At 48.4% G+C, this 21,769-nt stretch overlaps 1 protein-coding gene across 1 annotated transcript in view; it reads right to left on the reverse strand.

Moving 5' to 3' along the window:
- LOC134984828 (zinc finger protein 585A-like) overlaps positions 1–21,769 on the reverse strand; it is a 187,679-nt gene that overhangs the window by 139,711 nt on the left and 26,199 nt on the right. Inside the window, exon 7 of the mRNA XM_063950304.1 lies at positions 2,666–4,055. Coding sequence (XP_063806374.1) covers positions 2,666–4,055 — 1,390 coding nt within the window. The remainder of the gene's footprint in view (positions 1–2,665; positions 4,056–21,769) is intronic.

The following is a 21,769-nucleotide window of genomic DNA, read 5'->3' on the forward strand; positions in this document are numbered from 1 at the left end:
CTAGGTGTGACTAAACCTCCGTCTAGGTGCAGAAACAGTCAAGATAACGGAGGACCCATCTGTAAATACATTAATGAAAAACGTAACAGTCATCAGTCTGCTTGTGAAGGTCTCTAGTGTGGAGGCCTCTTGGACTATGCAAGGCAGTGAGTTCCATGGTCAGGGCTGCAAAACTAAAAGTTTGACCCTTAAATAAATTACAGGAGATTATTGGTACTGCTGGTAACAGTCCTTCATCTGTAGAAGCAAGCAAGCAGGGCAGTAAGGAGGCAGAAGCTGCTTCTAGTACCTTGGACCATGTAATGTGGGCTGGGAAGGTCAGTTAGCCAATTATAAAATAGATTTGTCATCTTACAGGCAGCCAGTGAAGGGAGTAGAGAATGGGTGTTATGTGGCAGGAACGGGCTGGTTAGGTAACAGCTTGGCTGCTGCATTCTGTACTAGCTGCAAGCTCTGTAATTCTTTTGCTGGGTGACCCAGGTAGATGGCATTGCAGTAGTCTACGAACATCTGAGGGAATCAAGTGCTTGATTCTGGCTATGGTCCACAGATGGAAGAATGAGTATTTGTATGTGGCAGATACCTGATGTCTGTGTCAGCCACATACCAGGACAACACAAAGATTCAGCACATGTTCAAACCAAACACCAAAGCATAAATCCAGATGGTTGGTAAAGCTGTAGTCTTGTCCTTTGCTGGTGAGCTTCTATTATGTTTCACAAAGACTGAATCACAGCCAACTGGCATCATCCACCCCTGGAGCTCAGCTAGACAACCATTTAGGATTGGTATTAGGTTCTCAGTACATGGAGCAAAAAGCAGGTCATCTGCATAGCAGTGGTAGACCAGGCCATGAGGTCTGATTATATCACCCAGTGGTAGCATGTACAGTCAGGTCCATAAATATTGGGACATTAACACAATGCTCATATTTTGTGCTCTATACACCACCACAATGGATTTGAAATGAAACAAACAAGATGTGCTTTAACTGCAGACTTTCCGCTTTAATTTGAGGGTATTTACATCCAAATCAGGTGAACGGTGTAGGAATTACAACGGTTTCTATATGTGCCTCCCACTTTTTAAGGGACCAAAAGTAATGGGACAATCGACTCAAAAGCTATTTCAAGGACAGGAGTGGGCTATTCCCTCATTATTTCATCATCAATTAAGCAGGTAAAAGGTCAGGAGTAGATTCCAGCTGTGACATTTGCATTTCTAATCTAATCCAAAGAGCTGCCACTATCAGTGAAGCAAGCCATCATTAGGCTAAACAATCAAAACAAACCCATTTTAGAGATAGCAAAAACATTAGGTGTGGCCAAATTAACTGTTTGGAACATTCTTAAGAAAGAACACACCGGAGAGCTCAGCAACACCAAAGGGATCCGGAAGACCACGGAAAACTGTGGTGGATGACAGAAGAATTATTTCCCTGGTGAAGAAAAACACCATCACAACAGTTGCCCAGATCAAGAGCACTCTCCAGAAGATAGGTCTATATGTGTCAAAGTCAACAATCAAGAGAAGACTTCACAAGAGTGAATATAGAAGGTTCACCACAAGATGTAAACCATTGGTGAGCCACAAAAACAGGAAGACCAGATTAGAGTTTGCAAACAACATCTAAAAAAGCCTTTACAGTTCTGGAACAACATCCTATGGACAGATGAGACAAAGATCAACTTGTACCAGAGTGATGGGAAGAGAAGAGTTTGGAGAAGGAAAGGAACTGCTCATGATCCAAAACATACCACCTCATCAGTGAAGCATGGTGGCGGTAGTGTCATTGCGTGGGCATGTATGGATGCCAATGGAACTGGTTCCCTTGTATTTATTGATAATGTGACTGCTGACAAAAGCAGCAGGATGAATTCTGAAGTGTTTCGGGCAATATTATCTGCTCATATTCAGTCAAATGCTTCAGAACTCATTGGAAGGCGCTTCACAGTGCAGATGGACAATGACCCGAAGCATACTGCAAAAGCAACCAAAGTATTTTTTAAGGAAAATAAGTGGAATGTTATGCAATGGCCAATTCAATCACCTGACCTGAATCCGATTGAGCATGCATTTCACTTGATGAAGACAAAACTGAAGGGAAAATGCCCCAAGAACAAGTAGGAACTGAAGACATTTGCAGTAGAGGCCTGGCAGAGCATCACCAGGGATGAAACCCAGCATCTGGTGATGTCTATGCGTTCCAGACTTCAGGCTGTAACTGACAAAAGGATTTGCAACAAAGTATTAAAAAGTAAAAGTTTGATTTAGGATTGTTTAGTCTGTACCATTACTTTTGGTCCCTTAAAAAGTGGGAGGCACATATAAAAACCGTTTTTAATTCCTACACCGTTCACTTGATTTAGATGTAAATACTCTCAAATTAAAGCGGAAAGTCTGCATTTAAAGCACATCTTGTTTGTTTCATTTCAAATCCATTGTGGTGGTGTATAGAGCCCAAAATATGAGAATTGTGTCGATGTCCCAATATATATGGACCAGACTGTATATTGCATAAAGCATAGGAGATAGGATTGACCCTTGAGGAACATTGCATGGCAGTGATAATTATACTCCAGAAGATTTAAATGGTTCCGTACTTGGGTAATGTCTAATATGTTCAACAAGAGCGGATTTATTTCTCTCACAGCATGAAAATGGCTTCTCACCTGTGTGACTCCTCTGATGTGTAACAAGATCTGATTTCTGTCTAAAACATTTCCCACACTCAGAACAGGAATACGGCCTCTCACCTGTGTGACTTCTCTGATGTGTAACAAGAGATGATTTCTGTGTAAAACATTTCCCACACTCAGAACAGGAATATGGCTTCTCACCTGTGTGACTTCTCTGATGTTTAACAAGATTTGATTTAGATAAAAAACATTTCCCACACTCAGAACAGGAATACGGCTTCTCACCTGTGTGACTTCTCTGATGTATAACAAGACCTGATTTCCGTGCAAAACATTTCCTACACTCAGAACAGGAATACGGTTTCTCACCTGTGTGACTTCTCTGATGTTTAACAAGATATGATTTAGATAAAAAACATTTCCTACACTCAGAACAGGAATACGGTTTCTCACCTGTGTGACTTCTCTGATGTTTAATAAGATTTGATTTCGATGCAAAACATTTCCCACACTCAGAGCAGGAATACGGCTTCTCACCTGTGTGACTTCTCTTATGTGTAACAAGATCTGATTTCTGTGTAAAACATTTCCCACACTCAGAACAGGAATATGGCCTCTCACCTGTGTGACTTCTCTGATGTGTAACAAGGGCTGATTTCTTTGTGAAACATTTCCCACACTCAGAACAGGAATATGGCTTCTCATCTGTGTGACTACTCTGATGTGTAACAAGATATGATTTCGATGCAAAACATTTTCCACACTCAGAACAGGAATACGGCTTCTCACCTGTGTGACTTTTCTGATGTGTAACAAGAGCTGATTTCTGTGCAAAACATTTCCTACACTCAGAACAGGAATACGGTTTCTCACCTGTGTGACTTCTCTGATGTTTAATAAGATTTGATTTCGATGCAAAACATTTCCCACACTCAGAACAGGAATACGGCCTCTCACCTGTGTGACTTCTCTGATGTGTAACAAGAGATGATTTCTGTGTAAAACATTTCCCACACTCAGAACAGGAATGCGGCTTCTCACCTGTGTGACTTCTCTTATGTGTAACAAGATTTGATTTATATGTAAAACATTTCTCACACTCAGAATATGGAAATGGCCTCTCACCTGCCTTAGCTGGCTGATGAGTAATAAGGTTTGTGTTCTGTGTAAAACATTTGGTATCTATAGACCAGGGAAACACTGTATCTACTCTCAAAGCTGTAACAGATGCACCAATATCAGAGTGATCAGGAGAACATTTCCCAGGATCAGGGGGATCAGTTGATAGAGCTGGATATATAATTGGGGTAATGGGGTTAAATGCTGGAGAATCCTGTCTACTGTCATCTTTTATGTCACAATCCGGGGATAACAATAGATATCCTTCTGAGATATTCCTGCTTGTGTGTCCATCTGCTGGAAATAAAATACATTAATATATAAAATGAGCAGACAAGACACAGGGTGTTACAGGATACAATATATAATTCTATAACTGACATTTTTTTTTTACCTGTAATCATTGCTTTTATGTTTATTAAAAAAACAAAAAAGCTAGGATGTTTAGACTGGAGCTTGATCAACACTGAACGCTCATGTGGGATAACTAGAGGTAACACGGACATTCATGTGGGATTACTAGAGGTGACATGGGCGCTCATGTGGAATTACTAGAGGTGACAAGGGTGCTCATATGGGATTACTAGAGGTGACATTGGCGCTCATGGGGGATTATTAGAGGTGACACGGACGATCATGTGGGATTACTAGAGGTGACACGGACGCTCATGTGGGATTACTAGAGGTGACATAGCGCTCATGTGGGATTACAAGAGGTGACTCGGACGCTCATGTGGGATTACTAGAGGTGACACGGATGCTCATGTGGGATTACTAGAGGTGACACGGACGCTCATATGGGATTACTAGAGGTGACATGGACGCTCATGTGGGATTACTAGAGGTGACACAGACACTCATGTGGGATTATTAGAGGTGACATGGACGCTCATGTGGGATTACTAGAGGTGACACTGATGCTCATGTGGGATTACGAGAGGTGACACGGACGCTCATGTGGAATTACTAGAGGTGACACGGACGCTCACGTGGGATTACTAGAGGTTACATGGACGCTCACGTGGGATTACTAGAGGTGACAGGGACGTTCATGTGGGATTACTAGAGGTGACATGGACGCTCATGTGGGATTACTAGAGGTGACATGGACGCTCATGTGGGATTACTAGAGGTGACGTGGACGCTCATGTGAGATTACTAGAGGTGACATCAGACACTCATGTGGGATTACTAGAGGTGACATGGACGCTCATGTGGGATTACTAGAGGTGACACGGATGCTCATGGGGGATTACTAGAGGTGACATGGACGCTCATGTGGGATTACTAGAGGTGACATGGACGCTCATGTGGGATTACTAGAGGTGACATGGGCTTTGCAATAATGAATCATTAAAACACCAAAGAAGAGAAAGTGCTGTCCTGTTCGGCGCACTAATAAATAATATATAACCTTTATTAAGTACAGTAAAGTATGTAAACTAAATTGTTGAAATATTAAACACAAAGTTAAGTGTATAGAGAGCTGAATAAAGTAATAAAAAACCATTGGATTTTAATTGGGTGTTAATAGATACAATGCAGGTAATCTGGGGGGGGGGGGGGGGGGGCTGCAGGTTTAAATGCATTGGTCAATACGTGAACTAAATCTCCACTGTTTATTATTGTTAGTTAATATAGTGAGTGCAGAGCCCCAGGGATTTTATTTAAACAATGTGGTCACATACTGTGTTGCACCCCAAATCTAGGAACGGTGAGTGCTGTGGATTAGTATATTATATCTATGTCACTGGGCCTCTGCACTCACTATAACCACTAACAATAATAAACAGTGGAGATTTAGTTCACGTATTGACCAATGCATTTAAGCCTGCAGCCCCCAACAAGAGACCCCACTATACTGCAAGTCCTACTCTACTGCTCAAAATAATTACCATAAAAACAGCTATCACATTAGTGTTGCACTTTAGGTATGCTGCTACCTGGTCTAAAGCTCACAGCAATTTAGCTTATATACAGTTGTGCTCATAAGTTTACATACCCTAGCAGAATTAGTGATTTTCTGGCCATTTGTCAGAGAATATGAATGATAACTCACAAACTTTTCTTTCACCCATGGTTAGTGGTTGGGTGAAGCCATTTATTGTCAAACAACTGTGTTTACTCTTTTTAAATCGTAATGACAACAGAAACTACCCAAATGACCCTGATCAAAAGTTTACAAAAATTTTTGGCCTGATAACATGCAACCAAGTTGACACAAACGGGTTTGAATGGCTACTAAAGGTAACCATCCTCACCTGTGATCTGTTTGCTTGTTATCAGTGTGTTCATATAAAAGGTCAGTGTGCTTCTGGACTCCTGAAAAACCCTTGCATCTTTCATCCAGTGCTGCACTGACGTGTCTGGATTCTGAGTCATGGGGAAAGCAAAAGAATTGTCAAAGGATATGCAGTAAAAAGGTATTTGAACTGTATAAAACAGGAAAGAGATATAAAAAGATATTGTGGCCGGAGGGACCCCAGCCACGAGGGAAATGGCCGCCTGCAGCACTGAAGGGGTTAACCCCTAGTGCCCGACGCCATTTTTACAGACAATGGGCGCTTGGCGCCAGATTTGAAAATGTATGGGGCGCTAGGCGCCGTGTTGTATTAAATGTTTAAATTGTATTTTAAGATGTGCCGTGGTCCCAGACCTCTCCGGAGACCACGGCAGGGAGGACAGCCCCCCTGCGCGCTCAGCAGTGTGTGCGCGCCGGGGGAGAGAAGGCAGCCGCTGACCGGCGGAGTCCGGGAGCTCCGCTCCCGGCAGCGGTCGGTGAAGCCCTGGGCGCACTGGGGTGTGCGCGCCGGGGAGAAGGGTGAGCGCTGCGGCTGGGAGCTCGGCTCCCGCTTCAGTGCTCTCTGTGAGAGCCGCCGCTGGGGGCCGGGAGCTCTGCTCCCGGCGCCTCAGCCCAGCACGGGTGGCCAGCCGCAGCCGCCGGGACGGACGTCCCGGGCTGCTGGGCGGCGAGGGGGGTGTGCCACAGCCCGCCTCCCCGCCGGACACTGCGGCGAGGCACCATGGATCCAGCGCCGCATACAGGGGACCGGGCTAGCCGGCTCCCTGCGCAGCGAGGCTACCAGACAGGCGCCGCTCATGGGGGACCGGGCTAGCCGGCTCCCTAGCGGCGTGGGTGCAATTAGGCTGCTGAGCAGGCTGATGAGCGCTGGGGTCCGGGAGCTACGCTCCCGGCGCCTCAGCGCTACAACAGAGCCAGAGTCACGGCGGCCGGGACAAGTGTCCCGGGCCGCCGGGCTTCAGTACAGGGGGGTGCACCGCTGCGTGCGGCGGGGCCACAAAAGTAGTGCCACACTGGGGGGACAGGGAGAGCCAGCTCCCTGGACCCCAGTGGCAGGCAGACAGGCTGGAGGGTGGGGGAAGCCAGCCCCATACCTCCAGCACGCAGAGAGCCCTAGCAGCCAGGCTGCAGGGCTAGTACACAGTATTCCACAAACCAGACAGTGTGTTGTAAGGCACTGCAGTGCCTAGGTACGTGGAGCCTGTGCAGGCTCAGAGTGTATTTAAATGTATAACATGTACAGGGTGATTTAAATGTGATGTATTTAAAGGTAAATTGCACTTACTTGGTTGTGTGTCCCAGGAGGGGGGAATCCATAGCTGTGCAGGCTGATGGATTCTCCCAGACCTTTTCCCCAAAAACAGAATGCTTTCCCATCCAGCCTCACATTTCCAAGGGGCACAGGGAGAAAGAGAAGCAGCTCAGCTAGGAAACAGGCTGAGTGGTTTCTTGGAGCTCCATGGAGATCACCCGTAGTGCCAAGAAACCTGGACCGGGGAGCCAGGCTGCCCAGCTCTGGAGCCCAAATCCAGGCTGCAGGCAGTGAGAGGGGTCCCGGGCAGGTTTCCGGAAGTCAGATTTAGGAGGGAAAACTTCCCCCCAGCCAGACTGGACGGCACCGGGGAGTATCCTGATTCTCCAAGGTGGGAGAGTCAAAGGAGACCGACCATTCCCCACTGTCCATAGGGAACAATGTAAAGCTGTGCATGAGACCAAAGCATGCACAGCTCATGGGTAAACATTGATTGGTTGTGCACCACAGGGCGGGCTTACCCCCTGTGGTAAGGGGTCTTGGAGAGGGATAAAAGAAGGGCAGTTGGCCCATAGGAGTGTATTGTAACATCTTCTTCTGCTGAAAACATCTGATTGTATGCTGTTGCCCCTAGCAATAGGGAGGAGCCTTTTTAAAGGTTATTTGAGCAATAAACATCTTTGCCTCAAGAAGACTGCTTCATCTTGTGACCTACAGGGTTAGGCCAAACCTAGCCGCGTTCTCTGGCTGTCCAGGGAAGCACCTGACGTCTCCAAGCTCCGCCTTCCGCCAGCTACCGGTAGAGGCCTAGCAAGTGGCTAGTGGGGATTCGTCAACACCACACAGGTGTGGTAAGGCAGTGCGTCGGCACATACAGAGCAGAACCGTGGTTCCAAACGCCACGACAGTTTAGGAGTTTGGTGGTGGCAGCGAGAACCCACCCACAGCGCAGTGGGTGGAGTCAGTAGCAGGCGGTTACTGACGGTAAGCGGAATCCCCTATATGGTCAGGCCTCGTGCGGCTTGACCTTCCATTCTGTGCGCAGTCGACGGGACGCGGCAAGCGGCGAGTGCTTCCGTACGGTACCGTCCTGTCACATAAATTGGTGGCATAGTGGTGGGATAATCCCAGGCGGCTTTTCATCACCCGATTGGAGAAGCCGAGTTACTCAGGAGAGGAGTAACTGCAGCGCAGGAGAACGCACAAGATGGCGGAATTCAGCGGAATGTCCAAGGAGGATCTGGAGATCGTATGCCAGGGGAAGGGTGTGGATATCCCTTCCAACGCGTCCAGGAGCGTCATGCAGGCGGCGCTCAGGAGCTGGGAGGAGTTTCATCGGGCGGAGGTGGAAAGCACTGACGGCATCAGCATCGCAGAGGACGGCCCACCAGTGGACCTTCGTACAGAACCGGTGAGAACCACAAGCCCCGCCCTCTCTCACAGCAGCAATGTTTCCCAGCAATCCCTAGCAGGGCCAGGATCCCAACGTCCCAAGGGGGGCGGCCCGGATACCCTAGCAGATCGGCTAGCGGAATTGGGGGAAAGGGCAACGGAGCAAGAGCGCTTGATCATCATCCAGATGTGGCGTGATGAGCGGGCACCACAGGCCGTGGTACCCCGGGATCCGTTGTCAGCTGTTGTGCACAGTTCAGGACGAGTTCAGTTTGCCAAGTTTGCAGACAGTGATGGGGACATTGATGGACATTTACAAGTTTTTGAAAGGACTTGCAAACTACACGATCTACCCAAGTCGGAGTGGGTGAGACACCTTGTGCCCACTCTGCATGGAGAGGCCTTGGAGGCCTATCGAGGAGTGGCGACGGAGGACTGTGGGAACTACGACGAAGTCGCGAAGGCCCTCCTCCAGCGATTCTTCATCACTCCAGAGTCTTACAGGAAGAAGTTCAGAGACTTGCCCAAGAATCCTAGCAGCACCCATGAGCATTTCGCCACCCAGCTGTGGCAGTACGTGGTGAAGTGGGTGAAGGATTCGGAAGCCACTACATGGGACGCACTGATCGACCTGATCTGCAGGGAGCAGTTCTACCGCAGGTGCGCCCAAGAAGTGAAGGAGTGGGTGCTAGATCGGGAGCCACCCAGCTTAAAGATGGCTGCCCAGTTAGCAGACAAGTATGTGGCAATTCGGCCACGGGGGCAGAAGCGCCCCGCCAGCAGCCAGCTCCAACAGACTGTACCACCAAGGGGACCCCCCTCTTCAGCTCATCACCCCCAAAGACAAGCATCTTCCAACCCGGGTGCTCTTAGCCAGCAACCGCACCGCAGCGTCCCTGCAACTGATCAGAGATCATCGGTGCCACGACTGGAGAAGAAGTGCTACGGCTGTGGGAAAATCGGACATCTGAGGATGAACTGTCCTGCATCCCAAGCACCCCAGACTCGTGCCCCAAATCCGAGTGCTGGAGCCCGGATCGCTTGTTTGTCGAGAGGAGATGGGCCTACAGAGACTGTTCCCCATCCAGTCAGTCCGATGGAGTGTGGCGAGAGACAGGTGCACTCTGCGGAGTCACCTGCATGGCCAAACAGCCCCTACACAACATGTGGAGGCACCTGCAGCCAGTCCACGTTGGACCCATGCAGGGAGAAGGCCTCAATAACTGTGGTGAGCCCCCACCTTATAGATCCTGCTGCAGTATTGCAGGGTCGCACTGCCACGGTCACCCTGGCAGAAGGAACAGAAAAAGCGGTTCCCATGGCAAGAGTCTACCTGGACTGGGGAGCTGGACCAGAGTTGCGAGAAGTTGCCGTCATGGATGGTCTCCCAACTGATGTGGTCCTAGGAAATGATCTGGGTGGTGGGATCGTCACTACGTTTGTTGGTGCCATTCCCCGGAGTCAAGTTCCAAACCCACCGTTGACATCAGCTACTCCAGCACAGCCCAGCCCAGAGGAAAATACTACAGCTGCTAGACAACTGCCAGCACAGCCAACCACAGCATCAACCAGCCCAGAGGAAAAGATTACAGCGGCTAGATCAGCACATCGACCCCGCATGCCTTTTGCCTCTGGTATGCCCACGTCCCCTAGCAACGCAGAGGATGTCGGTTCCAGCTCGTTTGATCCTGTGGGGGTGCCCAATGATGCTCCTGACCCAAATGGTTTGCCAACTCCGGCGGTGAGTATGAGAAACCACACTGACTTTTCCATGACTGACCCCTACCAGACTGACCCTAGTAGTCCCCACCTAGATCCCCCTGTAGAGTGTCCCAATTTAGGAGAGATTGAGGGCCACAGGCAGGAGTTTAGGGAGGCTCAACTCTCTGACCCATCCCCGAAAGGCATGAGGCGCCACTCTGGCAGCGGCCTTGACAGGGTTGGGGCGGGGAGGTTGACCTGGCGGCAAGGGTTAAGGTACAGGGTAGCCCGGAAAGTGGGAGGGGATAGACCAGATAGGGAATGTGTCCAACTGGTCCCCTCAGGGAACTTTCCTGCGCAACCGGTGTCGGTTGCCAGTGAAACCCCTTTGGACAGTAACTCGGAGACAGACCGTACCCTGAAGTGCCAGACACAGAGCTTACCCTGGTCTGGAATGTCGGATGACGCCCAGACCAACTGTAAGGCTGGTGCCATGCATTGGCAGCCGGGGCACTCCAGCGGTTGTGTTGTCTCTGGGCCTCTGCCCATAGGAGAACCCTTGCAGCAAGTTGCTGTGGACATAGTAGGACCCCTGCCTGTGCACAGTAGATCGGGGAAGACACGCAGCCTCCCTGTATTGGATGCCACACAGGATCCAGAGGCTGGTGGTCTGGCCGCCATCACTGTGGCACAGGTAGCGGATGAGGAGGGAAGAGTAGGCCTAGGTGACAGGGTAGATTTCCCAAGTCATAGGTCGACAGAAGAGGATTGGAGGGCAGGTCTGACAGTTAGGGCAGACAGTTGCTAGATAGGTATGACGAAGGTGCAGTGCCTGGGGCACCATGTGGAAGGAGACAGGGGTAGGCCCAACCCAGAGGGGGTGGAGGCAACCAGAGGCTGTCCCCGACCCACATCACCCAGACCGGTACTGACCTTAGAACCTGTAAGGCCCTACGGACATGTTGTCATTGACTTTAGTCCTGTAGTGAACCCCTTGACAGAGATGGCTAGGAAGGGCATTCCCAAGTCAGTGGACTTTGCACCTGCTTGCGAGTTGGCATTCCAGTCATTGAAGGAGGCTCGGGTACCCGCTCCAGTGCTGACGGCGCACATTCTTGACCAGGACTGTGTGTTACGAACTATTGCGCCACTGCACGGACTGGGAGCAGTACCGAGCCAGAAAGAGCCATATGGTCAGGAGCACCCTGTGGCCTGTTTGCGCAGAAAACTGCTATGGTGGGAGGTGGGGTATGCCACAATTGGGACACCTTGGGTGGCACTTGTTTGTAACCGGCCCCCCACCGTGGTGACTTACCACCTACCTGTTAGATGGCTGCAACCTAACTTGGGGAAATTTGACAGACTTTTGTGGTGGAGCCTTGAACTTGGACTTCAGGTGGACTATTTGAACATTGTGCACCCACAAAGAGAGGCCCACTACACTATGGATGAACTGTCTAGGCCAGAGCCTACACCCCCCAGGTAGCGTCCCCTTCACCCCAACGGACTGCGGGACCAGGACCCAAATCGTTAGGACATGGGTCCCTGGTTGACCCGCTTGAATGGGGGGGGAGGAGTGTGGCCAGAGGGACCCCAGCCACGAGGGAAATGGCCGCCTGCAGCACTGAAGGGGTTAACCCCTAGTGCCCGGCGCCACTTTTACAGACAATGGGCGCTTGGCGCCAGATTTGAAAATGTATGGGGCGCTAGGCGCCGTGTTGTATTAAATGTTTAAATTGTATTTTAAGATGTGCCGTGGTCCCGGACCTCTCCGGAGACCACGGCAGGGAGGACAGCCCCCCGGCGCGCTCAGCAGTGTGTGCGCGCCGGGGGAGAGAAGGCAGCCGCTGACCGCCGGAGTCCGGGAGCTCCGCTCCCGGCAGCGGTCGGTGAAGCCCCGGGCGCACCGGGCTGTGCGCGCCGGGGAGAAGGGTGAGCGCTGCGGCTGGGAGCTCGGCTCCCGCTGCAGTGCTCTCTGTGAGAGCCGCCGCTGGGGGTCAGGAGCTCTGCTCCCGGCGCCTCAGCCCAGCACGGGTGGCCAGCCGCAGCCGCCGGGACGGACGTCCCGGGCTGCTGGGCGGCGAGGGGGTGTGCCGCAGCCCGGCTCCCCGCCGGACACTGCGGCGAGGCACCATGGATCCAGCGCCGCATACAGGGGACCGGGCTAGCCGGCCTCCTGCGCAGCGAGGCTACCAGACAGGCGCCGCTCATGGGGGACCGGGCTAGCCGGCTCCCTAGCGGCGGGGGTGCAATTAGGCTGCTGAGCAGGCTGATGAGCGCTGGGGTCCGGGAGCTACGCTCCCGGTGCCTCAGCGCTCAAACAGAGCCTTAGTCACGGCGGCCGGGACAAGTGTCCCGGGCCGCCGGGCTTCAGTACAGGGGGGTGCGCCGCTGCGTGCGGCGGGGCCACAAAAGTAGTGCCACACTGGGGGGACAGGGAGAGCCAGCTCCCTGGACCCCAGTGGCAGGCAGCCAGGCTGGAGGGTGGGGGAAGCCAGCCCCATACCTCCAGCACGCAGAGAGCCCTAGCAGCCAGGCTGCAGGGCTAGTACACAGTATTCCACAAACCAGACAGTGTCTATTTAAATGTAGAAAGTACAGTGTGTTGTAAGGCACTGCAGTGCCTAGGTACGTGGAGCCTGTGCAGGCTCAGAGTGTATTTAAATGTATAACATGTACAGGGTGATTTAAATGTGATGTATTTAAAGGTAAATTGCACTTACTTGGTTGTGTGTCCCAGGAGGGGGGAATCCATAGCTGTGCAGGCTGATGGATTCTCCCAGACCTTTTCCCCAAAAACGGAATGCTTTCCCATCCAGCCTCACATTTCCAAGGGGCACAGGGAGAAAGAGAAGCAGCTCAGCTAGGAAACAGGCTGAGTGGTTTCTTGGAGCTCCATGGAGATCACCCGTAGTGCCAAGAAACCTGGACCGGGGAGCCAGGCTGCCCAGCTCTGGAGCCCAAATCCAGGCTGCAGGCAGTGAGAGGGGTCCCGGGCAGGTTTCCGGAAGTCAGATTTAGGAGGGAAAACTTCCCCCCAGCCAGACTGGACGGCACCGGGGAGTATCCTGATTCTCCAAGGTGGGAGAGTCAAAGGAGACCGACCACTCCCCACTGTCCATAGGGAACAATGTAAAGCTGTGCATGAGACCAAAGCATGCACAGCTCATGGGTAAACATTGATTGGTTGTGCACCACAGGGCGGGCTTACCCCCTGTGGTAAGGGGTCTTGGAGAGGGATAAAAGAAGGGCAGTTGGCCCATAGGAGTGTATTGTAACATCTTCTTCTGCTGAAAACATCTGATTGTATGCTGTTGCCCCTAGCAATAGGGAGGAGCCTTTTTAAAGGTTATTTGAGCAATAAACATCTTTGCCTCAAGAAGACTGCTTCATCTTGTGACCTACAGGGTTAGGCCAAACCTAGCCCCGTTCTCCGGCTGTCCATGGAAGCACCTGACGTCTCCAAGCCCCGCCTTCCGCCAGCTACCGGTAGAGACCTAGCAAGTGGCTAGTGGGGATTCGTCAACACCACACAGGTGTGTTAAGGCAGTGCGTCGGCACATACAGAGCAGAACCGTGGTTCCAAACGCCACGGCAGGTTAGGAGTTTGGTGGTGGCAGCGAGAACCCGCCCACAGCGCAGTGGGTGGAGTCAGTAGCAGGCGGTTACTGACGGTAAGCCGGAATCCCCTATGTGGTCAGGCCTCGTGCGGCTTGACCTTCCATTCTGTGCGCAGTCGACGGGACGCGGCAAGCGGCGAGTGCTTCCGTACGGTACCGTCCTGTCACAGATATCCAAGCAATTGAGAATGCCAATCAGCAGTGTTCAAACTGTAATTAAGAAGCGGAAAATGATGGATTCTGTGGAAACCAAATCACGGTCAGGTAGACCAACAAATATTTCAGCCACAACTGCTCGGAAAATTGTTCGGGATGCAAAGATAAATCCACAAATAACTTAAGCTGAAATACAGGACTCTCTGAAAAAAGTGGTGTGGTTGTTTCAAGATGCACAAGGAGGCATTTGAAGAAAAATGGGCTGCATGGTCGAGTCGCCAGAAGAAAGCCATTACTACGCAAATGCCACAAAGCATCCCGCTTACAATACTCCAAACAGCACAGAGACAAGCCTCAAAACTTCTGGAACAAAGTCATTTGGAGTGATGAGACCAAACATAGGATTTTAATACCTACCGTTACATCCTTTTCTCTTAGTCCGTAGAGAATGCTGGGGACTCCAAAAGGACCATGGGGTATAGACGGGATCTGCAGGAGACATGGGCACACTATAAGACTTTGAATGGGTGTGAACTGGCTCCTCCCTCTATGCCCCTCCTCCAGACCTCAGTTATAGGAACTGTGCCCAGAGGAGACGGACATTTCGAGGAAAAGAATTTTGTTAAACTAAGGGTGAGATACATACCAGCTCACATCACACCACACCGTACAACATGGCATTCAACTAAACCCAGTTAACAGTGTGAACCAAAACAGATCAGCAATAGCCTGACTGTTGCGCACACCAGTGCTAACAGGAGTATACCGGTCTATGAACAGAGAGGGATGCGGAGCAAACGAACTCACAGACAGTATAACATAACATACACAGAAGGTGATGGAATAACTAATAAACACAAAGTGAACGCAGAAGCCGGAAGGCTCAGGAACTGGGTGTCTCCCTAGTGTCAGGAATGCTCAGATGGAATAGAGCGGACAATGAAGCGAGATGTAGTGATTTAACATGTGGAGCACCCGAAATGATGTTGCTAAGAGCAACAGAAAAAACCCCAAAGGGTTACCAACGGGTGTGGGAATAAACTCCTTGGTCAGAGATAGAAATATAGACACAAGGAGAGTATCCACAATCCTAACTACCACTTCCAGGGCACAGGTTCAGCTTACTGCCACTAAACTGACACCTGGACGCCCTGCACAGTGAGAGAGGATTAAGCAGGCAGGTCTGAGAGTACAGCCGCAAACCTGCAGGGTTCACAGAATAGCAAAAGAACCCCAGCAGGTTAAACAACTGACTCCAGTCTTACTGCTAGGTCCGGATTGGCAGAATGAAGTACCAAATCCCAAGGCCTATATGCAGTAAGCAACAAGTAAATACAAAGTCACACAGTACTAGCTAATTCTCTGGAACTGACTAACAAACAAAGATTCAGCAGCATTTGCCTAGCCTGAGAGGATGGTTTATATAGCAGGTGCTGTCCACGCCCCACTCAGACCTCACAGACTGTGAGCACAAAACCAGCGCCGGATTCCCTGCCGTGCACAGAGCCTGTAACCACTGCACAGTAAAAACCCGGACCGGAGTATCAGCTGCACTCAGGTTACTTCGCTAACACTTAGAATACAAGTTTGTAAAAAAACACAGCGCCCCAACTCAAAAGTGCAGCAGTAGTGGTCCAGGTGATCCCACTCACCAGAAACGTTCAAGACAATAACAACAAGTGTGGACCACCTTGCGCACCCTCTTGGTGACTGGGTAAAAACGGGGTTAACAGATATAAAAATATCCTCAATGTTCCACTCTCCCCTTTATTTACTGGGATATTTTAGTGATATAGTCCAAAGATCATGGACGCTGTAAAATATGATAATGAGATTAAGAAACAACTAAATGATAAAGATACCTATATTACCCTAAGAAGTAACCCAAATGAACGGATCCAGAAAGAATTAAAGAATTTTTCTTTGAAGTATAAGATAGAAGAAATATTAACAGAGAAAGAAGAAAGTTATATCAACATAAAAGATCCTACACTCCCAGTCTTCTTATGTCTTACCGAAGATCCACAAAAGTCTGGAAGATCCCCCGGGTAGACCTATTGTGGCGGGAACTAATTCGGTAACATCAAATTTGTCCCACTATGTGGATTATCACCTCCAACCGGAAGTTTTAAAATTAAGATCCTATATTAAAGACACAGGAGATATACTTAAAAAATTAGAACTGGTAGAATGGCAGCCTAATTTCATATTAGGGACTGCAGATGTGAGTAGCTTATATACTATTATTGATCACACTAAAGGAGTGCAAGCAACTGAACATCATCTCCTGAGGAGCAACTTGGAGGAAAAGAAAATCCAGTTCATTTTAGATAGTATAAAATTTATTTTAAATAATAATTTTTTCTGGTATAGCGGTAAGTTTTACCAACAGAAGAAAGGAACCGCTATGGGCACAAAATTTGCCCCCGCGTATGCCAACCTGTTTATGGGACTATGGGAGGATGAATATATTTGGTCTGAAAACAATCCCTTTTTGAAGAACATCAGGCTTTGGCATCGCTTTATCGATGATATTGTTTTTATATGGGAAGGGGATGATTCCTCGTTGAATTCTTTCTGTACTTCTTTAAATATTAATGATTTTAATATATTTTTAACATTCAATACCAGCCCTCTTGAGATACAATTTTTAGATCTTTGGATATATATAGAGAATGGTATACTGAAAACTAAATCGTATTTTAAACCCACAGATAGCAATTCATATATTTCTACAAAAAGTAATCATCACCACAATTGGATAAGAAATGTACCCAAAGGCCAGTTTAGAAGGATGAGGTGCAACTGCACAGATCAGAGCACTTTCCAGGACCAGTCAAGAAGTTTACAGCAAAAATTCGTGGCAAAAGGATACGACAAAGACACCTTGAATAAATACATTACAGAAATTGGAGCAATAGAAAGGAAAGACCTCTTAAAAACAAATATCAAAGACAAAAAAGATGATATAGTTTTACCTTTTATCACTTCTTTTAATAGCCAGCACAAAGAAGTAGAAAAAATATTCTACAAACACTGGCATTTGTTGAATAGAGATCCAATTTTAAAAGCATTTTACCGTCTAAACCGAAATTTATTTATAGGAAGGCACCAAATCTAAAACAGAAATTAGTAAAAAGTGCCGTAGGTCCAAAAAAATCCGGAAGAATAAAAACCAAGGGTTTCCACAGGTGTGGACTCTGCAATATGTGCAGACACCACACCACACAAGCCAGTAAAGTGGAAGAGGTACAATCAAAATCTACAGGAAAAGTGTACCGTATTCTCGATTTTATAACATGCAACACAAAAATTGCATTCATTTGGTAGAGTGCAGTTGTGGGCTGCAATACATAGGACGTACATCCAGATCTTTAAAAAGAGCGGTGGGCAGAACACCTGCGAAATATCAAAAAAGGTTATCCTAATCATTCAGTATCGAACCATTTTAAAGAGATACATTCCTGTGACCACAAATGTCTAAAAAAAGTAATAGGGATAAAAACAGTGAGTAATCATTGGAGGAAACAAAATACAGAGGAAGCATTAGCACAAGCGGAAATGAAATGTATTTTTGATATGGGGACTTTAGCTCCTAAAGGTTTAAATTTAGAATTTGAGCTCAAATGGTTTTTATAATATCCTATTTGAATTTGATGACTTTGCTCAAAGTGTTTTAAACTATTTTATTTGAATTTTTTTTTTTTTATTTATATTCAAATCTGGTCAAAAAGTATGTTTTAAATTAGGGATATATCTTTTAATTGATTCTAAAAATGTTCAGAATTTATTATGCATGAATTTTGTACATGTATTGTTGTTACATGCACTGATATTTAAGATGTACTAATGTTCTTTACGTTTTCGTTTTTTGTATTTGGATGTATAGTTGCCCTATTTATCATTATGGGGTAGGTGCACTGTATAGAGAGTACATTATCCCTTTGAGGATGGAACACGGTAATGAAGGTTTTTTGAACCAAACCTCCTCTCTCACAGTGAGCCGCTACGAGAAGAGACGGCTACAGGAAGCGGTGTGCGTTCCACGGGTTTGGAACGCACGCCGGAAGGAGTGTACATAGAATAGGAAGTGGCGTGCGTCTCTAGGTATGGAGCGCACGCCGGAAAAAAATTTCGAGAGCGGAAGTGGAAGTGGCGTGCGTTCCAGGGTTTGGAACGCACGCCGCAAATCGGGTTTAAAAACTCGATTTATTGTTCATCTTAGTTTCCAAATTTGGTTTGAGACCTTTTACAAATCCCCTGCACACTCTAAAGCAAAAAGGGAAGGAGTTAGATAGAAAATTAGACAGCAAAGACACCAATTAGGCTGTGTGCAGTAACAACCAATCAGATCACTCTGGGGGGCATAAAAACCCAGAGCAGTAAAGTCCACCTCACACCTTGAAAAAGGCTCCCTTGAGGGCAGAAACGCGTTGGTGATCTGATTGGGGAGACTGCACTGAGCCGGTATTTGATCTCCTGGATACTGCAGATCCTGAGACTGATACAGCACCTGGAAAGATCGAGGGGAATCCTTGGTATATTAACATGCTGTTTAGGGTGGACATTTCATGACACCCCATGAAATCCGGTACGCATACTAGCCCAATCCTTGGTGGATTGCTGTATATGTATTTAAGTTTATTATCCTAAATCCTTTGTGGGAAATACCGATTTTATATATAAATTTTAAATTTCTTGAATAAAAACAATATTACTCTATATATTCTCCTTTCTTTTCTGTTTTTGGGGTCCACATGAAATTGGTTTCCCATTTGGAGAAAGGAGAGACTAAGAGAACAAGAAATTGGACATCTGAGGTTGGAGTCCGCTCGTTGAAATTATATTTGGACTATATCACTAAAATATCCCAGTAAATAAAGGGGAGAGTGGAACATTGAGGATATTTTTATATCTGTTAACCCCGTTTTTACCCGGTCACCAAGAGGGTGCGCAAGGTGGTCCACACTTGTTGTTATTGACTTCGCTAACACTTGCCTCCCGGTTGCCATGGCGACGTGGCAGCACAGAGCAGGAGATCCTAACAGTACCCCCCCTCTGACGAGGGGTCAAAGAACCCCTACCACCGAGTTTATCGGGTAACTGCGAGAAGAAAGAGCGTATCAGTCTGGGGGCATGAAGATCACAACTGCGCACCCACGACCGCTCCTCCGGGCCATACCCCTTCCAGTGCACCAAAAATGACAGCCGACCCCGAACCATCTTGGAGTCAAGAACCCTTTCAACCACAAACTCCCTCTGACCCCGTATCAGAAGAGGAGAAGGTCTTCTACTGGAAGAAGGATTACTAACCGCCAGTTTTAAAAGGGAACAATGAAATGTTTTATTAATACCCAAAGAACGGGGCAGTTCTAACTGAAATGCCACCGGATTGATAACCCTGGTGATCTTATAAGGGCCGATGAACCGGGGGCCTAACTTATGAGATGGCTGTCTCAACTTCAAATTCTTGGTGGACAACCAGACGAAGTCTCCTAATTTGAAGCTGCAGGGTCTTCTCCACTTATCAAAAACCCTTTTGGTCACTAATGACACAGACACAAGGGCTTTCTTCACTTTCCTCCAAATACCCCTAAGGGCCGAAACCACAGAGGAACCACCAGGCGTGGAATCCAGGGGGTCAAAAGAATTGGCCTTAGGATGATGCCCATACACACAAATGAAGGGAGAGATCCCTGTAGCAGAGTGAGCCGCGTTGTTATAGGCAAACTCCGCCATGGACAGATGAGCAACCCAGTCAGTATGACACTTGGAGACATAACACCTGAGGAACTGCTCCAAGGACTGGTTCACCCTCTCAGTCTGCCCATTAGACTGTGGATGGTAGCCTGACGACAAACTCACAGAAATCTGGAGATCAGAACAAAATGCCCTCCAGAATTTGGCCACAAACTGGGATCCACGGTCAGAGACCACATCAGGTGGCAACCCGTGGAGGAGCACAACATGCTGCATAAATAACTCAGACAGGCGTCTGGCCGATGGCAACCCAACCAATGGAACAAAATGCGCCATCTTCGAAAACCTGTCAACGACAACCCAAATGGCTGTCATCCCCGCGGATTTAGGCAAGTCCACCACAAAATCCATGGAAATGTGGGTCCATGGCTTAGATGGAATAGAGAATGGATGTAATGGGCCGACAGGAACCCCTCTAGGAGTTTTATTTCGGGCACAAACGTCACATGCCCGAACCCACTGATCCACATCCCTAGCCACCGAGGGCCACCACACCGCCCTAGATAGCAACTCCCGAGTTCTGGCAATACCCGGATGCCCTGCCGACCTCTTGGCATGGAATTCCAGGAACACTCGCTGTCTTAATCTAGGAGGCACAAAGAAGAGACCTACCGGAAGGTCTGGAGGAGCCTGCTCCTGTGCTCTAAGGACTAATGACAAGAGGTCCTGGGTAATGCCCACTTTAATACATGATGGGGACACAATGGGTAATGGCTCCTCGGTGGTCTCTTGGACTGGAGCAAAACTCTGCGAGAGCGCATCAGCCTTGATGTTTTTTGACCCAGGGCGATATGTTATCAAAAAATTAAAGCGAGCAAAAAACAAAGCCCATCGTGCCTGCCTGGCATTGAGCCGCTTCGCTGACTCTAAATATGCCAGATTCTTATGGTCGGTGAGAATTGAGACCACAAACTTAGCCCCCTCAAGCCAGTGTCTCCACTCCCCGAGTGCATCCTTTATAGCCAACAATTCCCGGTTAACCACATCATAATTCATCTCGGCAGACGAAAATTTACGGGAAAAGTAAGCACAGGGATGAAGGCGATTATAAGACACCCCCATCTGAGAGAGCACTGCCCCAATACCTATCTCAGAGGCATCCACTTCCACCACAAAAGGACGCTCTGGATCTGGGTGTCGCAGCACCTTGGCCGAGACAAATGCCCTTTTGAGACGGGCAAAGGCCGCTTTGGCCTCACAAGACCAGTGAGCAACATCCGCCCCTTTCTTAGTGAGTGCCACCAAGGGGGCCACTATAGACGAAAATCCAGCGATAAATCGTCTATAAAAATTCGCAAAGTCCAGAAAACGCTGAAGCGCCTTCAAACTAGTGGGCTGCACCCAATCCAGGACTGCCTGTACCTTAGAACCCTCCATTTGGAAACCTTCTGAGGAGATAATGTACCCTAGAAATGCGATTTGCTGGACTTCAAATTCGCACTTCTCCAGCTTCGCCCCAAGCTGGTGGTCTCTGAGTTTCTGGAGGACTAAGCGTACATGCTTCCGATGTTCCTCCAGGGAATGGGAGAAGATTAATATGTCATCTAGATAAACAACTAAGAATCTATCCAAATATTCCCTGAGCACATCGTTCATGAATTCCTGGAAGACTGCCGGGGCATTACAGAGCCCAAAAGACATCACCAAATATTCATAATGCCCTGAGTGGGTATTAAAGGCAGTCTTCCATTCATCCCCCTCTCTTATTCGGATTAGATTGTAAGCACCGCGTAGGTCAATCTTAGAAAAATTGGTGGCAGTACGAAGCTGGTCAAACAAAACCGAAATGAGAGGCAGTGGGTACGAATTTTTAATCGTGATACGGTTC

This window comes from Pseudophryne corroboree, assembly GCF_028390025.1.
Source record: "Pseudophryne corroboree isolate aPseCor3 chromosome 3 unlocalized genomic scaffold, aPseCor3.hap2 SUPER_3_unloc_84, whole genome shotgun sequence".
Lineage (NCBI taxonomy): Eukaryota > Metazoa > Chordata > Amphibia > Anura > Myobatrachidae > Pseudophryne > Pseudophryne corroboree.